The sequence below is a fragment of the Martes martes genome, assembly GCF_963455335.1.
Source record: "Martes martes genome assembly, chromosome: 1".
Lineage (NCBI taxonomy): Eukaryota > Metazoa > Chordata > Mammalia > Carnivora > Mustelidae > Martes > Martes martes.
In genome coordinates this window covers 104,577,554-104,599,948 of record NC_137888.1, presented here as the reverse complement: position 1 = coordinate 104,599,948, position 22,395 = coordinate 104,577,554, and the positions used below count along the sequence as shown (strand labels likewise).

General features: G+C 40.5%; 1 protein-coding gene across 1 annotated transcript in view; it reads left to right on the top strand.

Moving 5' to 3' along the window:
• MCF2L2 (MCF.2 cell line derived transforming sequence-like 2) overlaps window positions 1-22,395 on the top strand; it is a gene marked incomplete at both ends in the record, with an annotated part of 253,923 nt that overhangs the window by 131,989 nt on the left and 99,539 nt on the right. Inside the window, 3 exons of the mRNA XM_080804372.1 lie at window positions 1,667-1,844; window positions 7,038-7,117; window positions 21,342-21,427. Of these exons, the coding sequence (XP_080660498.1) occupies window positions 1,667-1,844; window positions 7,038-7,117; window positions 21,342-21,427 (344 nt within the window). The remainder of the gene's footprint in view (window positions 1-1,666; window positions 1,845-7,037; window positions 7,118-21,341; window positions 21,428-22,395) is intronic.

Genomic DNA, 22,395 nt, shown 5'->3' with positions numbered 1-22,395 from the left:
CAAAGTTTTATCAGAACACAACCACACTCATCCATTTATGTAGTGTATGTTGTCTGTGACTGCTTTAATGCTACAAAGAGGTCAGTAGTTGCAACAGAGACCAGATGGTCTGCAAATTCTGATATATTTACTCTTTGGTCCTTTACAGAAAAATTTTGCTAACCCCTAATCCAGACCAACACTGTTCAATAGAAATGTAACACCCGCTGTATATGTGACTTAAAATTTCTTAAGGTTTGGTCTGGAAAAGTTGAAAAAAGTGAAAAAAAAATCACGCGAAATCAGTTTTAATGATGTTTTATTTAACCAAAATCCAAAATATTGTTTCAATATATAATCAATATCAGAAGTTACTAATGAAATATTTTACATTCTTTTTTCATTCTAAGTCCTCAAAATCCAGTGTGTGTTTTACACTGATGGCACAGCTCAGTTCAGACCAGCTGCATTTGGGGGGCTCAGTAGCGTCATGTGGCTAGTGGTTGCCGTGTCAGACCATTCAGGTCTGTACTCAGACTCTACAAGGACTGAGGACAGTACTAGATGTTGGAGGAGGGATCAGCCTTGACAGGACCCTCAGGCTGAAGGGAAATGGTTGTTCCATAGCTGACTGGGTAGTCCTCCCTCAGGGCTCTTGGCTCTTGGCTTTTTCCAGAAGATGGCCAGCATAAAAAAAGACGCATTTACTTTACTAGTTGTGAAATGTGGCAACCTCCCTGAATATGTGCTAAGCCTGTACTTTTGGAATGAGGCATCCTCAGAGCACCCTGTGTGGCTTGTGGTGGTTGAGCTCTTCTAATTTGGGGTCCTTTCCTTGGTGGCTAAAATCATCCAGGAGGCAGATATTAGATGTGAGATGTCTGACATCCATCCGACTTGGCATGACAAAAAAAACACTACCCACTGCCTTTCACCCACCAGAGGTAGATGGATGTCATGCTGGAAGCAAGGCCAGAAAAAATGTATTCAGGTGAATTTAGGCCTTGGTGAAGCTCGAAGACTTCCGGGCCTTGTTTCTTATTCTCTTGAACCTTTGCTTTAGAACATAGTCAATTGCGGGAATGTCAGTGAGTTTCATCTTTCCCTTGGTATTTTTTCAGTTTACTTCTTTACAACTCAGGTATAGAGAAGGGGTCCCACAGAATAAAATTTAAATGTTTCTCTTTTGAGTATTTGGGGTTCCCTTGATCCTGCCTCAGTATGTATCCAGCTGTTTCCCCCCAGAACACGTAAACTCTTTTCTGCATCAGGGGCCTACATTTATTCAGGGTACACACCTCTTCCTTTGAAACCCTCCTGTTTTATAAAGTGGCGCAATGTCCTTTAGTCATGGTCTGTGGCATCCTCTTCTACTAATGGACATGGCTTTGTGAACATTTATCTGTTCCATTTATATTTACTGAGCACTACTCTGTGCTAGGCAGTGTCCTAGGCATGGAGATACAGTAGTGAAAAGGATATGATCATTGTCCATCAGATGAGAGATGCAGACTTGCAGAATCACAATTCTGGTGCAGGCTGAGCTGTGCCATGACTTGTGTGTGGATGGAAGGGTCACCTGAAGGAAGTGAGTTTGGGGGAGGGGGAAGAAGGGAGAAAAGGAAATCTTCATGTCATCAGGCTGAGTACAGAGAGACCTGGTCATGATTTGCTTTTGTTCCTGCAGGCCAGAGCCCAGGAAGTCCTGCAGAAGCTGAGCGATGTGCAGGAAATATTTCACAAGAGGCAAATGAGTCTGATGAAACTGGCAGCCAGACAGACTCGCCCAGTGCAACCCGTGGCCCCCCACCCTGAGTCGTCCCCAAAATGGGTGTCGCCGAAAACCAGCCAGCCCTGCATCTTGGGTAGGTTATTTGGGGGAGAGGAAGCTTTGTGCCCTTATGTTTCATCAATACTCATGAGGGTTGGAATTATGCTTGTTTAAGATGCATAATGGTTGTTGTTTTGACAAATATTATTTAAAATAAACTACAGTGTGGAATCGTACAGGCATTGAAGACTTTAGAGAGAGAAAACGGAGTGCCTGTGTACAAGGAGACACTCACAGTCTAGAAGAGGAATAATATAAACGTGCAAATAACATCAGCATGAGATAGACTCCATTAAAGACCTTTAAAATGCTCACAAGATTCTATTATCAGTCCATTGGTAAAGTTGGTTCTTTGTAAAGATAAAAACAATAGAAAAGTCCTTACACCAGTCCTGCTTGGTCTTGATTATGAGAGCTTAATAGTAAGTCTTGAGATAAGGTAGTGTAAGTCTTCCAGCTTTGTTCTTTTTCAAGATTATTTTGGCTTTTTAGGTCCTTTTCATTTCCATATAAAATTCAGAATCACATTTCAGTTTCTGCTGAGATTCTGCTTGAGGTTGCACTGATTTATAGATCAATTTGGGGAGAACTACTATCATGCCAGTATTGAGTCTTAGAATTCATAAATGTTATAACTCTCCATTTATTTAGGCGTTGTATAATTTCACTTGGCAGTATAGAAGTTTTTTGTTTTGGTCTTGGTTTGCTCTTTTTTTAAAGTTTTTATTTAAGTTTCAGTTAGTCAACGTACAGTGTAATATCAGTTTCAAGTGTGCAATATAGTGATTCAACACTTCCATACATCACCCCATGCTGATCACAAGTGCACACCTTAATCCCCATCACCAGTTTAACCCGTGCCCTGTCTACCTCCCCTCTGGTAACCATCAGTTTGTTCTCTATAGTTGAGTCTGTTTCTTGGTTTGCCTCTCTCTCTCTTTTTTCCCCCTTTCTTCATTTGTTTTGTTTCCTAAATTTCACATACAAGTGAAATCATATGGTATTTGGCAGTATAATAGGTTTGAGTGTTAAGGTCTTAGGCATTTCATGTTTGTTTGTTTGTTTGTTTAACTGTATAGTAAATGGAATTTACCATATTTAACTATCAATAGGGATATATATCTGTATAAAATATAATCAGGCCATCTGTCAATAGGGACATTTTTCTTCTTCTGTTTCAATCTTTATGCTTTTTCCTCTCTCACCTTATTATAATGGCTAAGACATCTGATACAATGTTGAATAGAAGTGGTGAGAGCAGACATCCGTGCCTTTTCCCCATGTTAAGACAGAGAGTTCCTTTTTTACCTTAAAGTATGATGTTAACAGTAAGTTTTTCACAGAGGCCTTTTATCAGATTGAGGAAGTTCCTTTCTCTTCCTAGTTTGATCAGAGTTTTCATCATGAATCACTGTTGACTTTTTCAGATGCTCTTTTTGGTGCATCTATTGAAATGATTATATAGTTTTTCTCTTTTATTTGTTAAAATGGTTGATTACAATGATTTATTTTCAAATGTTAAAACAATTGTACATTCCTGGGATAAACTACTCTTGGATACCTTATATATGTTATTTGTTACTCTGTTATTTGAAACTCTGTTATTAAGAATATACATGTTCAGGGGCTCCTGGGTGGCTCCTCAGTGGGTTAAGCCTCTGCCTTCGGCTCAGGTCATGATCCCAGGGTCCTGGGATCGAGCCCCGCATCGGGTTCTCTGCTCCTCAGGGAGCCTGCTTCCTCCTCTCTCTCTGCTTGCTTCTCTGCCTACTTGTGATCTCTGTCTGTCAAATGAATAAATAAAATCTTAAAAAAAAAAAAGAATATACATGTTCATAATTGTTATGTCTTCCAGATAGTCTGGCCCTCTTCCAATTAGGAAACATCTCTCCTTCCCTCCTGATCTTTAGTAATACTCCTTGTCCTGATGTCTATTTTGTCTGATATTAACACAGCATGCCAGCTTTCTTGTGTTTAGTGTTTGGATAATATATTTTTTCCATTTTTGTATTTGTTTTCAAAGTGTATCTCTTGTAAGCAGCATATAATTGGGTCTTGGCTCTATTTTTTTAAAAAGATTTTATTTGAGAGAGAGAGCACACACAAAAGAGTGCACAGGTGGAGATGGGGAGAGGGAGAAGCAGGCTCCCCACTGAGAAGCGAGCCCCTTGCAGGGCTCAGGGCCCAATCCTAGGACCCTGAGATCATGACCAAGTAGAGAGCAGATGCTTAACTGAGCCACCCAAGCACCCCAATTGGATCTTGACTTTTTAACATATTCTGTTTCTGATTGGAGTATTTACTCCATTTACATACAATACAATTATTGATATAGTTGGATTTAGAGTAATAATTTTGTTATTTGTTTATTTTCTCATTTTTCCCCTCTGTTCCTCCTTTCCTGCCTTCTTTTGGGTTAGCAATTTTTTTTTTTTTTAGTGTTCTCTTTTAATTCTTTTATTGGCTTTTTACCATACCTGTTTGCATTGTTTTTCTCAGATATATGCTTATGTATAGTCTTATATTTTATATATCATCTTTTACATCTACTCTCTTTTTCAGTCATTTCCAGGGTTCTTTATATTCCTAATAATAGATCTGAATTACCACTGTGTCATTCTTCTCAGGCTGAAGAATTTCCTATGCATTTCTTGTGCAAATCTGATGACAATGAATTCTTTTGGCTTTTATTTATCTGTAAATTATGGGGTCTTGGTAATTCTCCATTTTCTTTGATTTACAGTCCCCTATCTCCCATCACATATTGCAATTTTTAGAAGCAAGCCTTGATAACAGTGTAGTGCATTTTTTCTTGCATTTTTGTGTGCACACACACACACACTCAATGCACACAACTATGCACACTCAATGCACTTATGCACACATCCTACTGACAAATACAAATAGATATTCACACACATAGAGACATCTTTTTGGATGGCTAGAAATAGGACTTGGTTTTCCTTAATTTTCATTTAGGGCTCGTTCCCAAAACAAAATTATGTTCACTTCTATGATGTTTCCACTGTCATTGTTTTAAGGGATATATGTTTGTTACAAGTAAATAAAGCAGGAATGATAGCTTGTTTCTCATTTCTTTTTTTACAAGATCTTATAATGGACAATGACCCTTCTAGCATAAACAGATCTTTGTCATGTCTGAATGAGTATCATTGACTTTGGCCAGACATCTTGCTCGTTTTGCAGAACAATTCTGCACTTTTGTTTTGGATACTAACCACTGAGTATGGATTCAGGCAAGTCACTAACAGGATTTTCAAACACATTTATCCAGTTCCTTAGTAACAGAGTCTGTTCCAAGAGAAACCATTATATTTCACAGTGTAAGGAACGTGAGGGAGCTGGAATCTTGGCTCTGACTCTTGTTAGCTGGGGGCCTTGGGTACAACATTTAACCTCTCTAAAGTTTATAAGGAATGCGAAAAAATTCTTTTGTGGCTATAATAATAGCTAAAATATACTATTTACCATGATCTAAACACTTTTCACACGTTAATTCATTAAGCCATTATAACAACCCTGTACTGTAGGCTTTCTCATTATTCCACACTTTACAGATGAAGAAGCTAAGGCACAGAGATTCCTCCGAGAATATGTGTCTTTTACATGGAGGAGCAAGACTTGAATGCTGGCCGTGTGGCTGCTCGCCCCAGCCTTGAACTTCATTACTGCACTTACAGTGGGCAGGGTGGTGCTTCTCAGTCATGGGTGTTGCCAGCTATAATGTATGCACTCCTAGCATCTAGTTAGTATGCCTGGAATTGCTCAGTTTACAGGGATCCTGCAGAGAGTGAGGAGCCCAAAGGATTGTTGATTGTTATGAAGTAGCTTCAGTGATCATATAACCAGGGGCAGCAAACAGTACACTTCACTACAGATTTCAATAATATCGATGAAAAAGTCCATAGAAAGCCCAAGCAGATTCCAGTGGACTCAGAGAACCTGAGGGTTGGGAGGAATTTCTGGAGGCCACTCTAAGAATCAGGGTGCTATGTTGGGGGCATTAGGTAGATGGCATTTTGGCCATGGGACCTAGAGATGCTCAAATTCTTAGGTCGTTCACAGGTATGCTATGAATTTTCCAAGGAAACTATATTCACAAGGGTGTTGACAGTGACAAGAACTCAAAGTACTACTTACTTTTTAGCCTTGCATCCATCATCCCCAGTGCAGCCCTCTGGTAATGCTAGGTTAGAAAGTCTCAAGGCCTAATCAGGGCTTCTCCTCCCCAAGTCCCATTCTTACTGCCAAATGGCCTTGGAGGCCTGAAGAAAAGATATCTCCCAGGTGTCCCAAGAGCTCTGTGGAAAGGAGGGGAAAATGACAGAGTGCCAGAGAGGAGAGAGCAAGAGCAAGAGAGCCCAGTTCCATCCTGACTCAGCTAACTAATTCTTCGTATAGTTGTCTCATCCACTAATAAATGGGGTTCCATCAGTTTTGGAATCCAACTGTTAAATTAGCAACAGTTTCTGGCTGGGGCAGGCATAGACATCCTCTTATATAATCATAGTATGATTATGTGAGTGTGGGTTGGGGGGGTTGCGTGTGTGTGTGTGTGTATGTGTGTGTGTGTGTATACAGACAGGGAGAGAGAACACTTTATTAAAGAAGATTGTAAGGAAATGATTATGTGTAAGTGGTAAGATTTTAGTATTTTTTAAAATTGTCTATGGTAAGCACAAATTAGCTACTTGTATAATAAAAAGGATATATTCAATAAATGTGGTCTCTAGAATTGATCTGGTCTTCTAATCCAAGAGCAACATCAACTGCATTTCATACAGTACAAAGATAAATGCTAAAGCAGCGGTGCATAAAAGAATCCATGAAGTTGAATGTGAAGGGAGACTTCCTAAAGAAAGTGACCTTTTCACTGAGACTTGAAAATGGGAATGATGGAAATTTTCTCATTTTTACCACATTATGTTTACTGATTTGTTGTAGTTTAATGCTTCATGTGGTGTTGTGTGTGATTTTTTATCTCTTTGGATCAAATGTTAAATGCCTGGAGTCAAAGGCTATTTCTTTTCTGCATCTCTCCTTCACCTCCAATTTCATCTCCCACCTCGGAAATCATCACAGTAGCTCAATTAAGCTTTGTTATTCAGTTGGTCCAACCCAGTCCAGCTGCTCATCCAAGCCAGGCTACACGCTCTGGGGTATTTTTAAGCTGAGTTGCCAATAATGGCATGTTTTCTTTCTCTAGCTCCTCTTCAGAGGACATCTGAGGAAACTTATACAGGAACATTGGAAAAGGAAGATGACAAGACTAAATTTGAAGTCAAGGTAAGATCACCTTTTTCTTTTATGATTTGAGATTTCTGACATAAGAGAATATTGCTGCCATAATTACCAATAAATGAAATTCCCCTATCCCATACCTATCACACCTCCAGGCAACGTGGCCATAACGGCATGTAGCACAGACTAGTGTTCTTAAGAGCTGAGGTTTATAGGATTTCTTCATTTTCCTTCTTCTTAATTGCAACTAGAAAAACTGGTCATGGATGTAATTGTTGGTAGATACTATGTTATTGAGAAAAAAGTCATTTTGTGCATTCCTATACTCTGACTCATATTTAAAATTGGTAGGACAGGGCGCCTGGGTGGCTCAGTGGGTTAAGCCTCTGCCTTCGGCTCGGGTCATGATCCCAGGGTCCTGGGATCAAGCCCCGAGTCGGGCTCTCTGCTCGGCAGGGAGCCTGCTTCCCCCCCTCTCTCTGCCTGCCTCTCTGCCTGCTTGTGATCTGTCTGTCAAATAAATAAAATCTTTAAAAAAAATAAATAAAATAAAATAAAATTGGCAGGACAGTGTGTGGTTTATGTGCAAAAAACCATGGCTGAATTGCATAGAGCCACACACACTCGCGTGCATGCACCACCGGTGAACTCTGAATAAACTCTGTAGATTGTGTGAACATCATTTTCTTGCTTTTAGTACTATACTCTAGTTGTGTAAGATACTAATATTAGAGGAAGTAGGGGAAGAGTACATGAGACTTCCTTGTATGTTTCTTTGCAGCCTTGTGGGAATCCATAATTATTTCAAAATCAAAGTTAAAAAAAAGAAAGCAAAAACTTTGAAATCAGGCACACCTGCCTGGAAGCCACAGAAGCCACTTTAAGCCTCTGTTTCTCATCTGTAAAAACGGGGATAACAATAGCTATTACCTGAAACTAATTTTGGGCCCCAAATGGAAATTTGAAAAGTGCCAAACACCATATAATTGTAAAGTAACATTATATTTAAGTGCCCAAATAAAAAATGTGTTGCCGTAAAAGCAACCCTAGAAGGGATTCCTTTCCTCCTGCCTCCCTAAAAGGTGAGTATCTGAATGACGAAATGGTTCTGAAGGCAGACGCCAGTGGACCCTGGGTTACACGCACTTGAGCAGCAGTTTGGACTCAGCATCTGTGCCTTGTGGTCTGAATAGAGGATCCTACAGATATTCCACCGCCCATGATGGAGTCAGGCAGAAAGGGGGTCTCCGACTTTTCTTCCTTGAGACATAAACAAGGTGGGAAGTGGAGTTCCCAGCAGACTTTTCTTAACAAGCTGCAATCTTCCCTCTGTTTAGGCAGATGAGAACATTGCTGTAGTGTTTCAGAATCCCCTGCTGTGGGAGAAATTGCTTTACCATGTCATCCAGAGTTAGGTAACACTCTGCAGTTTCACACAGCCGTGATCAGCCGTTTTAAAGAGTTAACGAGCAGTTTTTTGAAATGGGCAAATGTAATGAAGCTTCGCCAGACTTGACATCCATGAAGTTTGTGGAATTATTGCGTGACATAAAAAGGGCTTAACCCTGATCACCTTCAAAACTGAGCACCACCCTACCATCTCTGTACCCTGGGCTTCCAAGAATCTCATCTCTGAAGGTGAGAGCTGGGTCAAGTGTGCCAAAGCTCAGGTCCAGCCCCTGAACTTACATGCTGTTGTTATTAACCCACAGTGTGATTTGAACTTACCTCCCTGCTCTGTGACTTTCTTTGCCTCATCTTTAGACAACGTATTTAAGGCCTACACAATTAACAAAGATGCCAGAGGGTTTGCGTGTACATGGAGGTTCTCATATAAAAGAATCCAAAATTGAGTGAGTTATTTCAATAAGTGTGAACAATAAATATGAGTGCTGTTGTTTTATTTGTTGAAAAAAAAGGGGAAATACAGTCAGTAAGCGTAAAGCACCTTTTCTCAGGGAAGACCTTAGGGTATTTAAGATGAAAGGTTTCCATAAGCTACATTTATTATTTACTTTGGTTTTATATGTTGGTAAAAATGGACAATGCAGGAACTAGGGCAGGGGAAGAACCAGAGGCCTATAGAGTTGGAAAATGTTAGGTAGAATCCAAGAAGCTCTGACCATTAGAATTTTTGGTTTCTTCCTTTTGCCCGTGCTGCTTATTTAATTCAGATTCTAAGCCCATCCTTCTAGGATGCTGGCTGCCTCATAGTTAGGCTTATCACCAATAGCATAGTTATTGGTAAGCCAGTGCAAGCCCTTGTTAAAATTGTCCTGGGCTTTTGTTGTTTTTTTTCCTTATCGTTACCTCATTTGTGTATTTAATGAAGGGCTTTTCCTGCAACAACATTATGTTAACAGTCAAGGCAGTGGAGGAAGCAGAGTAGGAATTGTCTGCCAGACTTCCTCAATTTGGCAAACAGAGGCTGGTCAGACTTCTACTTCTAAACACCAAGGCTATGAGAAGTGTGAGCAGAATCCATATAGTCATGAATGACCATGAGTAGGAAGGAAGAGGGTTTATGAATTAATCCCCAAATCCTAGACTTAAAAATCAATTCAGGACCAATAAATGCCATCAGCATTTGACAAGGTAGGTAGTATAACCAGGGAAATCGTCATTCCAAAACATGTAAGAAAACTGGTTAAAAAAAAAAAAAGTAGGTTAGAAAAAAGGTTTCTATTTATGTCTGTGTGATTCATGGTTTATTAAAAGGAGGGGCAAGGAGGTTGGCTAACATCAAGAACAATCATTGCTGCTTGTGTTTTGTGGCCACTGTCCAGGACAGAGGACCAAAATGCATAACCTCTGACTCTGGGGACAATCAGACATCCTTGACCTTTGACACAGACTGTAAAGACAAAATGAAAGCACAACGCAGATCATAATACTGTGGTAAATGCCACACCTTGCTTTCCTTGGGTAAATGCTCACAGACCAAAAAAAAAGAGAGAGAGAGAGAGAAATAAACCAAAGCCACTTGTGATTGCCCCTAGACTCACTAATAGTCATTCCATACAACCAAATCAAGCTGTGATTTTATCGTCATCAGAGAACTCATTTCCAAAAAAGGCGTTCCGTCTTCTCAGGTGGGGTACTCCTGGCTTTTCTTGTTGGAAGGGATGCACACTCAACCTGACAAACGGGGCCGTCTGGCAGCTGTGCACCCCTGCGCTAGACTCCCCTACGCAGTCTGGGGAAGCCCAGCCGTGAAGGAGATTTGTGGTGGTTGCTGGCAGTGGTGATGTGGCTGATTCGGGTCCTTTACATCACCAGCTGGAAGCTGGAACCTGGAAGCATGACTCACAAGGGCTGCTTTCCCAGGCTGTTCGCATCACAGCTTCTTCAGAGCTGGAAAGAGGCCAGACGCTGATGAAAATTCCTTTTTCATGAATGTGAACCCTCAGGATAAAGGCCGAGCTACTGGCTGTGAGCACCAACAAACTGTTGCTGGGCACCTGTTAGTGTGGCTTAGCATAGCAGAGGCCTTTTTAGGCTTGCAAGCAAACAGCCTCCTTCATAAAAATTAAAGGAAAAAAAAAAAGCCAATTCTGTAAGTTAGAGAATGAGAAGGTGAGGGAGAGCTTGCTAACACTGGCGAGGCCCAGACATTGTGCTGCATGCTGTATGTACCTGATTTCACCCCAAATCCTCAATACCTTGAGGAAGAAGATGAGGAAGCTGATGTTTCCCTTGTTTTATCCGTGATGCTGTTGAGACCCTGAGAAGTTAAGTGAGCTTCCCTAAGGGCCACACAACTAGTAAATGGTGGAACCGGGATTTGAAACTCGTAGTTTATTTAATCTAACAGTTTACTTATCTATCTAACTTAATCTATTTACCTATAACCTATTAGTTACTTAATCTAACTACCAGTTTACTTAATCTCATACTCTAAATTCCTCTTCTGCAAAATGGGGATAAAGCCACCCCACAGGTGACTGATTAAATGAGAACTACATGACTTCAATAATAATGATAATGTTAACAAATGTTAACATAATGATAATGTTAACAAATCCAAATAAAATATTTAAAACATGAGAAATATGTGGGGAGCACCTAGCATGATGCTTCACATACAGCAGGTTCTTTGTAGTTTTAGTTTCCCATTTAATCCCATGTTTATAGATAAGATGTTCTGTGTAAAAGACGAACAGTGGCTGAAGGGCGGTCAGGCCCGGGTCTTAAATTGAATAGCTTCTCCTGATCTTGAATATGTACTGTTTTGCCAAATGATAGCAGATCAGGTCCAAATTCAGTTCCTTGCTTTCTCACTCCTTTGAATCCCCAGAGCTTTCATTTACCTCTGATTCTCAACAGGTGAACTATATAAACTGTAAGCGCATTTCAAGGTTCACCCTCTGTGATGCTTGAAGTCTGGTCATTGAGAGAATCCACAAAGTCTTTGAGGCAGCCCCCAACTAAGCTTTCTGAGGAATTTCTAGAATGGAGATTATCAAGGTTTCCTATGGATTGTAGCCCTGAGAAGCTTATTATTAATAATGCAGATTCTCAAAATCTACCCTCAGATTCATGAGGGCTAGAGTATGGTCCAGGAATCTGAATTTTTAACTTTTGAATTCAATATTTTTAATTTGGTAACTAGAATGCAGGTGGTATAAGGATTACATTTTGGGCCACACTTGCCTAGAGGCTATATTCATATGTCATAAAGACTTGGGATGAAGAGAGCTCATTAAGGTGGATATAGATCTCTTAGGCTAATACAGTCCAGAACTTAGTGAAGTAAGTGTGTGATTATATTAATCTATGAGAATGTACTTTCATTGAGGGAGCTATATGAAAAAGGACAGAATAACAGTTAAGACCACTGTTGACTAAAATATTTCATTGGTCCTATCTGGGTGTTGTATTCTGCTCCATTTACTATATATTAAAGCAATTGCTATGGGTCATATGGAAGCAATTCTAACATGGGGCCTGAACTCAGGAAACTTACAAGTTTCATGAGGGAAACTATATATTTCAAATAATTTATAATGTAGAGGAGAATGACATACCTTTGCTAAAAGGAATATAACATGTTAGAAGGCAGAAGAGGGAACAGTTCATAACAACAATATTGGGGATATTTTTATAAAGGAGGTGGCATTTGAACTTAGCTTTGAAAAATAAATACAACTTTGAAAGTTGGATAAGACAGAGAAAGGCAGTCATGATGGGGAAGAATATAAAGTATCAAAAATCTGAAGGGGTATAGGCTATTCTGGGAATGGTTCGAGAAAGCCCGAGAGGTAGACCAGAACAGGTTGCTGAAGGCTTTGGTTAGAAGATGTTGCCAGGAAGGACACCTATGTATTAGAAAGATGACTCTGGTATGGCAATGGAGAGTAGACTAGAAGAAGGCAGGTAGATGGACCAGCTGCCAGCAGGTGTCACAGTCTAGGTGTAACTCCAGTGTTAAGAGCCTCCTGATGACAGAAAAAGGGAGATGGGCAGAGCTTATACCAGTTAATCCAGAAATCCTCCCCAGTGCCTCGAACACACTAGACTGTCTCAGAAAGTGTGATGAATGAGGAGTAGATCAAGGCAGAGAAGAAAGGGGACTGATTTAATAGAGAGGGAGAGAAGATACTGAAGATACCTTGAGGTTTCCATCATGGATTTCTAATTGGATGAATTTGTTTGCTAATATAGAGCACTCAGAAAAAAACAGTAGAAAGTGAGGACTTAAAAATTTGAGTCCAACATTTGTAGGGTTTCGTATGTCTGTAACAGCAACCCACACCTTCTCTTCCTATGAGCTGTAGCTTTCTCCTCCAACACACATACCAAAGAGAATAAGCTAGCTGACCTTGAGGTTATGTGGAAATTACTTGTGAAATAGGTTAGGGATCAAAGATTGGTCTAAAAAAATACCTTTCAAACTTGTGATTTTATTTACGAGTTAAGATTTATAGACACACGGGAAGCCTGGGTGGCTCAGTTCGTTAGGCAGCTGCCTTTGGCTCAGGTCGTGATCCCAGAGTCCTGGGATCGAGTCCCGAGTCGGGCTCCTTGCTCAGCAGGGAGCCTGCTTCTCCCTCTGCCTCTGCCTGCCTCTCTCTCTGCCTGTGCTCAATCTCTCTGACAAATAAATAAAATCTTTAAAAAAAAAAGATTTATAGACACACAAAAATAATGTTACATTGACATTTATACATTGAGATTAAAACCACATGAAATCAAATAGCTTGAGAGAATTCCAGATATATAGGAAACTTCAATGTCCTTGGCCACATTTCTTGATTTGGGAGTGGGAGAAAGGTATCTTGCAATATGTATCTCAATTTCTGATACTTTAAACAGAACTACAGCATTGTAAATCATTGTCAAAACAATGTTGCATTTTTTAAAAGACACTTTTCTCATAAACAAAATATTATAAACATTGTTTTCGAGTGTTAGTCCAGTCTTTAAAAACCAATTTAACCAGTAAAATCATTGAACTAATTACTAATGGCTGGGAAATTCAAGATCTTAGATAAAAGAGACCCTGGAAAATTTTTTAAATAGGAAAAGTTTGCATTTGGGACCCATTCCCCTATCTTTCTCTGTTCATTTTTCATTCTCACAAAGCCTCAGGACTGCTCATGCCTGTCTTCTCAAGCCTGCCCTTCTCCTCCAAAAGGCTCTAATATGTGCTAAAACCTTCCTCTCCTCTCCCCTCCCTCTTGGAAGTGCCTACACAATACAACTGATCTGGTGTAGAGGTAGGAGAATATCTGAATGAGCTAATTCATAGCAGTGCATGAATGATGAGTGACTGACAGCTCCTTAACCCTTCTGGAAATACTTGTCATTAAAAAGAAAAAAAAAAAGACTGCCCTATTATCCAAAGGCAGTGGCTTCTTCTGGCAGTGGCAATGAAGAATAAGAAAAGATGTGCTGGGAAGGGCCAGTGAGATGGTACAAACAGGACAGACTAGCCAGCTGGCTATCTGTTCCCACGGTAGAGTCTCTAAGTGGTCCTGTTTTTCAAAAGTTCTTCCTATTCTCCACATCGGAACTCCCTGGATCTCAAAAAAAGAGAAAACAAAAACAAAAAAGCAACAAAGGAAAGGTTTCCCCCCTTCCCCCAGAAGTTCTAGCAATGGAGAGGAAAAGGCAGAGCCATCCCTTCCCAGGGCTGATGCTTTTCACTCTGGGACTATCTCTGAGACCACCTTGGACTGGACTGAGGCTGGAGGTTGAGTGGCCTTTGGAGAGTTTTCTTTTTCCTTTTCCCCCATTATCCTCCCTACACCCCACCATTGTGTAATTTTTCAGTAATTCTTACTTGTCCTACTCTTCACCTTCTCTGATTTTTAAGATTAATTTATAATTTTGTAAAATGCTTAACCATAAATACTTCTTGCAATGGTCACTCTTTATATGGAAATGAAGAGGATGGTTCAGCCTTTATCTACCTTACTTTTTCTCACAATAAGGTCTAGTAGCTTCTTTTTTAGAGAAATGTGATAAAACAATAAATAATACTTTCACCTTGATTTATCAGGTACCATCACTTTAAAAGAGTTGGAACTGAAATTGCTTTCCAAGCATCCCTAAAATCATAAAGTGTAATAATTTAACTGTAGGGAAAATCTAATTTGATTCAGTTCAAATGTTGCTATCTCTCCTTTGGGGACAAAAACAAAAAACAAAACCCCAAAACCTTAATAATCAATCAAAAATCAGTTATTGACACTTTCTTTTTTAAAAGATTTATTCATTTATTTATTTTAGCGCATGTGCATGCATGCAAGAGGTGGCAGGGGCAGAGGGTGCAGAGGGAGAGAATCTCAAGCAGACTATATGCTGAATGCAGAGTCCAACCAGGGCTCAATCCCACCACCCATGAGATCATGACCTGAGCCCAAGCCAGGAGTTGGAAACTTGAGTGAGTGCCCCCAGCTACTGATACTTTTTAAAAAGTCGGTATTTTTTGGGATGCCTGGGTGGCTCAGTTGGTTGGGCCGCTGCCTTCGGCTCAGGTCATGATCCCAGGGTCCTGGGATCGAGTCCCGCATAGGGTTCCTTGCTCAGTGGGGAGCCTGCTTCTCTCGCTGCCTCTGCCTGCCTCTCTGCCTGCTTGTGTGTACTCTCTCTCTCTGGCAAATAAATTAAAAAAAAATCTTAAAAAAATAAATAAAAAGTTGGTATTTTTTAAAAGTTGATTGATACTTTTAAAAAGATATTCTCAAAAAAAGAAAAAAAAAGATATTCTCCAGAGAGAGAGAGAGAGAGAGAAAGCATGCACACGGTGGAGCAGAGGCAGGGGCAGAGGGAGAGGGAGAGAAAATCTCAAGCAGACTCCCCACTGAGCATGTAGCCCAATGCGGGGCTTGATCTCATGACCTGAGATCATGACCTGAGCTGAAACCAAGAGTTGGTCACTCAACTGACTAAGCCACCCCGGCGACCCTGAAATAAAATTTTTAAACAAAATTCCTTTCAAGCCAAGAAATTAGCCTGTTCTCTCAATTTTGAAACACAACCTTCTTCAAAATATGGGGGAAACAAAACACTTAGGTTGCATGTTTGTTGAGAAAACGTAACCAAAGCAGATAGGTTATGTGTTTGTTGCTAGAGGACCTGTATGTCGATTGATGTCATTTCGAAACTCAGGAGAGACTGGGGTAGAAATGGGGGTATGGGGAGTGATGTTAGGCCTAGAGCAGTTGACAGCTGCTTGCCTTTATAGCCACCCCTTTTTCTTGAGAATAAAATAAACATAAATGGGGAGGGGCTTTTCCACTTGATTAGCCCTCCAGTGAGGTGATTTTTGGATCAATTCCCTTTTAAATCACAAGCTGGCTGAGAAAAACCCACTCTTTGAGATACCCTAGGGACAACTCTAAGTCAGGGTTGACTGAAGGGAAACAGGAACTTGTTGCTGTTTCCACAGGAAACAAGTTCCACAGGAACTTGTTGCTCTGCTTTAAAAAGGCATCATTTTAGGGGCACCTAGGTGGCTCAGTTGGTTAAGAATCCAACTCTTGGTTTTGGCTCAGGTCATGATCTCAAGGTCGTGGGATCAAATCCCACGGCAGGCTCTATGCTCAGCGTGGAGTCCGCTTGTCCCGCTCCGGCCCCCTCTACCCCTCCCCCTACACACTCGTGCTCTTTCTCTCTCTCTCTCTCAAACAGATAAATAAAATCTTTAAAAAATCAAAAAGCATTATTCTATAATTCTATAAGGAATCTCTAACAAAAAGCATAGCAGCAATTGGTTGGTTGCTCTGTGGTCAATTTTCTTGGTTCATTATTCAAAATAAAAGGAACAGAAGACCCAATATTTGAAAAAAGCAAGCATTTATTTAAATATGGTCTTCCTTCTAGACCTTTGAGGAAGCTTAGTTTAAAGTTTTCCCCCAAAGTAACGTGGCTACAATTTAGCTTTCATCTCAAAATCAGAAGCAATAGTATCTATGTTGGTATTTGATATTATAAGCAGAGGGGTGTTTCATCACCAATTCACACATCTCCGTCATTTTATACAGAAGAAAATAGATGCCCAGGGAGCTTATGTGACTTGGGCAGCACCTCCCAGCTAGTGAGAAATACGGGGTCTCTATTACACAGGAGCAGGTAGGAACTGCCCAGCAATTACTGCAGGTCAGTGTCCCTGGGTGCTTTACAGACATTACCCATTTTAATCCCCACAAAGAAGATATTAAAGAGCCAACCTCAAATACCATTTATCAAGGCTTCTTTGTACCAAGTACTTGAATTCCTTACCTCAAATCACCACAACACTCCTCTGATATAGATACAGTAAGTCCTCTTTTACAGAGAGACCTAAAGTGCAAAGAAGTCTTGCCCAAGGTCACTTTTAAATAAAAAGTAAGCCAGAGATTCCCACCTACATGTACATCTCACTTGAAGAATCTGTGTTTTTTTCACTCTCTAAGAGATTTTCAAAGTTCAGGTGGCAATGGTGACCGTGAACTCAATTTAGTGGGTTCACAAGCATTGAAAAATAAAGAAGAGCAGAATGCAACAAGGATGGCCTAATTTAAAAATAGAGTATGTCACATCAGCTATACGTATGTCTGGTGTGTGTGTGTGTGTGTGTGTGTGTGCGTGCGTGCACGCGCGTGTGTGTTTACAACACAACCAAGCAATTAACTAAATTCTGGCACTGTCTACCTAGAGATAGAATCACTTCCCACACCCTCCTACATTGTTGGTGGGAATGCAAGCTGGTGCAACCACTCTGGAAAACAGTGTGGAGGTTCCTCAAAAAACTGAAAATAGAGCTACCCTATGACCCAGCGATTGCACTACTGGGTATATATCCTAAAGATACAAACGTGGTGCTCCGAAGGGGCACGTGCACCCGAATGTTTATAGCAGCAATGTCCACAATAGCCAAACTGTGGAAATAACCTAGATGTCCATCAACAGATGAATGGATAAAGAAGATGTGGTATATATACACAATGGAATACTATGCAGCCATCAAAAGACATGAAATCTTGCCATTTGCGATGACGTGGATGGAACTAGAGGGTATCATGCTTAGTGAAATAAGTCAATCGGAGAAAGACAACTATCATATGATCTCTTTGATATGAGGAAGTGGAGATGCAAGGCGGGGGGGGTTGGGGGAGTAGGAAAAGAAAAAATGAAAGAAGATGGGATTGGGAGGGAGACAAACCATAAAAGACCCAATCTCAAAAAACAGACTGAGGATTGCTGGGGGGAAGGGGGACGGGAGAGGGTGGTGGGGATATGGACATTGGTGAGGGTATGTGCTATGATGAGTGCTGTGAAATGTGTAAACCTGGCGATTCACAGACTGTACCCCTGGGGATAAAAATACATTATATGTTTATTAAAATAAATTAATTAATTTAAAAAATAAATTAATTAAAAAAAAAAGAATCACTTCCCACAAGTTAAGGCCTCAGTCCTGTAAGATTGCTCTCCACCCCCTTCAGACGCCATTTGAAAAGTCCAAGTTGTCCCTGGTGCTTTTGACCAACCTGCTATAGATCAGTTTCCCATTATACCCTCCTCGGGTTTGATTAATTTGCTAGAGTGGCTCAGAGAACTCAGAGAAACATTTTACTTACTAGATTACCAGTTTAATCTCAAAAGGATGTAATTCAGGAACAGCCAGATGGAAGAGATGCATAGGGCAAGGTATAGGGACATGGAGCTTCTGTGCTCTCTGAGCAAGCCACCTACTCCCCATCTCTATGTGTTCACCAGCCCAGAGGCTCCGTTTTTGGGTGTTTTGGAGGCTTCATTACATAGGCATGACAGGTTAAACCATTGGCCATTAGTAGTTGAATTCAGTCTTCAGCCCCCTTCCCCTGGTCCCGAAAGGGTGTTGGTCAAGGGAGCTGAAAGTTCCCACCCTCGAATTAGAATCATGTGCTTGCTTCCCCTGGCAACCAGCCCCCACAAACTACCTTATTAACAAACTCTGGTGGGGTTGAAAGGGGTTTGTTATGAATAACAAAAGAAAACTTCATGGCTCTTATCACTTAGGAAATTACAAGTCTTAGGAGATCTGTACCAGATAGAGGACAAGATCAAATACATATTTATTATAAATCCCAATATGTGTGTATGTATGTTTTGATGTTTTTCTTGTGGGCCATGGTCAGACTTTGAAAGCTACTGCACTAGAACCCAACTAATTTGTCTAAACCTTAGCGAAATATTGGTATACAGTAGTTATTAAAGCAGCACCCAGATCTGCTGTGGATCCTTCCCATCACATTCTCAGTGGCAGCAGGGTTATATTCCATCAAACTTGATCAACAGAGGATTCTTTTTCTACCCTGACATCAACCATTTGACTCGTGGTCCTAGGAATATGGGTTGGCACCAAGTCCATGCCCCGGCATTTCAGCAAGCCCATGTCTCATGCACAACAAAATCTATAAATTAGGACATCATCATTCAGTGTAAAAGATGACAGTCCATACCTATACACCTTGAGTCATTGTTATTTTTCTGTCCTTAAGATTGTCATGAAATAAAAGACTGTACAATATACCACACTTACTATAGACCAACAGAAGAGTTGGAAAGAGCACAGTTCATTTTATAAGCAGTAGTAAGTTTTATGGTGAGAGGAAGTTTGGTTAGAAATAGTGGTTACTCCTTACAAAGGTCCTGTATTACGTGTTAGGGACCCAAAGACAAATAAAGCTAGAGCTCAAAGTCCAGCAGGTGTGACGTCACAGGCATAGTGACATCACAGGGAGGAACTAGAGAAGGATGTGATGTAGCATTAACAGCCGTAGTAATCAGTTCCACATTATAGAGAAAATGTGAAGAAAGAGTTCTGGTGGTGTGGTGAAAATAACCAGATTGATTTGAATCTGGGGACTGATATTTACTTCTGTATATTGACTGAAATGAGAAATATCTACGAGTATCTGGTCAAATATATGTAATAGTGGATACTAACAATTTAGATGTCTAGTGAAATGATATCCTATTTTAAAAGAAACAGATAGGAACTTAGAATTGAAGATTACCTGTATATTTTAGAGCTGAATGCAAAACTGGTATCCCAAACAGTCCTTTATTTGTTAGCCTGCTTTCTGGATATGCCAGATTTGGGAGGACATTAGTGAAAAAGATCAGTGATCCCCGATTTTCTTTCATTTGTTGAACATTTTTGAATTGCTGTTTCTGTGCTTGGCATTGTGAATGACAAAAACCACCTTACCTTGACTACTTTCTGTTAATCCAGTGAGAGGCCTCTCTTCTTTTTTTTTTTTTTTTTAAAGATTTTATTTATTTATTTGACAGACAGAGATCACAAGTCGCCAGAGAGGCAGGCAGAGAGAGAGGAGGAAGCAGGCTCCCTCCTGAGCAGTGAGCCCGATGTGGGGCTCGATCCCAGGACCCTGGAATCATGACCTGAGCCGAAGACAGAGGCTTTAACTCACTGAGCCACCCAGGCGCCCCCCCCCCCTTTTTTAAAAGATTTTATATATTTATTTGACAGAGATCACAAGTAGGCAGAGAGGCAGGCAGTGGAGCAGGGTGGTGGCAGACTCCCTGCTGAGCAGAGAGACCGCTGCGGGGCTCGATCGATGAGGGGCTCGATCGATCCCAGGATCCTGGGATCATGACCTGAGCCGAAGACAGAGGCTTTAACCCACTGAGCCACCCAGGTGCCCGAGAGGCCTCTCTTCTTGCATTGTCAACAACCAGCTGAGAGCCTAGCTGAGATGTTTTACAAGGAGACTTCTCATCTGTTCCTTAGTCTGGGGAAAGCTCATCCTCCAACTTTCAGCTCTAGTTTATAGAGAATCTATATATCTACTCACTATATTTCCTTAAACAATACTTCTGCTAGAGGGTCCAGTCAAAATCTATACTTCATTTTGTGACAGCATGAAAGGACTCATTTAAACAGAACCTGGCAGGCAGGAAGAATTCAAAAGCTGGCTAATTATCTACTTGTTCATTATTAGTCAATATCTTTAAGATTTTTTTGTTGCTATCAAGTTTATATAAATTCACTTCCTTATTAAAACTGTACTTTCTTGAAAGTAAAATGAGTAGTTTTGCCTCTTTCTGATAATTAAATGCCTAATATTCTGAAAAAGAGCCCCAGCCCTGTGTGGTAGATAGTGCCATGCGGTCCATGTACTAGGGGAGGAAATTGAGGTAGAAAGGTTCAGTGAACTTGCCCAGGGTCTCAGAGCTGGCCGGTAGTGAGCCAGGCTTCCGACCCCCAGCTTCAAGCCTGTACCAGGGGCCAATCTATACAGCGTAAGGTACCAGCTATCCCAGGACATGGTACACTAGAATGGACTTGTGATTACTAGCCTGTGAGAGTGGACTCTGGGTTTATTTCATCTCTGTCTTTAACTCTTTGGCCTTGGGTAGGTTGCAATTTCTCCAGATGTTCATTTCTTACCCCCAGAGGGGAAAGAAAGGAACTATTGAGTCAAATGATCTCTTCACTGTTTCCCCTTAGCTCAAACTCTGAATCCTTACTGTGAGTCAACTGGGAAGGGGGAGTACAATATTAATAGCTGTTCACTATTAAGGAAAAATGTTATCTGCTTTTGAGAAAGAGTTTTTGATGTTTCTAAAGGAAGCTTGAAGGGCAAACTGTAATGGATCTGCAGAGGGGCTGGGAAAAATCCAAGAAAGAAAAAGAAAGATGAGGGACTGGGCGTCGTGCTCATCCAGAACACTGAAAACAAAAATGAACAAAACAAATAAATTGGGGAAAAGAAAAATATACAGCCCCCAAATAAAATAGACGGTCTTACCAAAATTTCTTTCACTTCAGAATGAAGAAATACTGGAAAGCAGTCACGATGGGGAGAACCCTAAGCCAGAGCAGCTTGACAGTCCTGAAAATCTCTCCCCCACCAGGTAAGATTGCAGATCCTGGGCAGGAATCATTTTAACCCCTTGAGATGGTAGGGAGAGGGGAGCGTATCCTCTGTTTTAAATCTCATCACTCATTTTCCCCAGGTAAAATCACATGTTTATTCTGCATACTAACCTTCATTTATGTACCTGAGAACAAACTCAGATTTCATAAAAGCAAAAGCAAGAGCTGCACATGACTTAGAAACCAAGTTCCAAGTATACTCAGTATTTTTAAAAAATGAATTATCAAGAAAAAACAAAACAGTAAATGTAAACTAATGTTGATAGATTGAATTATTGGTTTAAAAGCATTTAAAAGGAATAGGTTCCCCAAAGACACAAGTGATTCAAATTCAATGCTATTTTCAGACCACAGGAAGGTATTTGCATGCGACTGCTCTGCCATTCAGAAAGCCTAAATTAGTGTGGTAAACACCAAAAGCATAGAGGAAATTCATTTAAAAAAAAAAAAGCTTCTTTATACTCAGAATCTACATCATTTGTTCTATTCTAGCAATCATCACACTACTTGTATCTACGCCATTTAACTTACTGATTTATGAGCCACTCTTGTGCCCAGGGACTATGATAATACTTAGCTTTTGGCAAGCCCTCAAAATATGCCTGTAAAATAAATGAACCAAAGTCTTCAGGAACTTGCCATTTGATTAAAGCCCATATTAGTTTCATTAGACTACTTTATACTCTTTCACTTTAAGGTGTACTCAAGGGAAGGTGTGGGCTCTTACCAACTAAAATGTTATCTCTCAGTTACAGTAAATGGCCCACATCAGCATATCTGAAATTGTCTTTATTTGGGTTGTCCCAGAAAAGCACCACTTGGCACTGTGTTCTGTTGTTGTCCTTAAGTGATAGTGTATCTTTTTTTTTTTTTTTTTAAGAGAGAGAGAGTGTGTGAGCAGGGAAGGGAGAAAGGGACAGTAGGAGAGGGAGAATCCTAAGCAGAC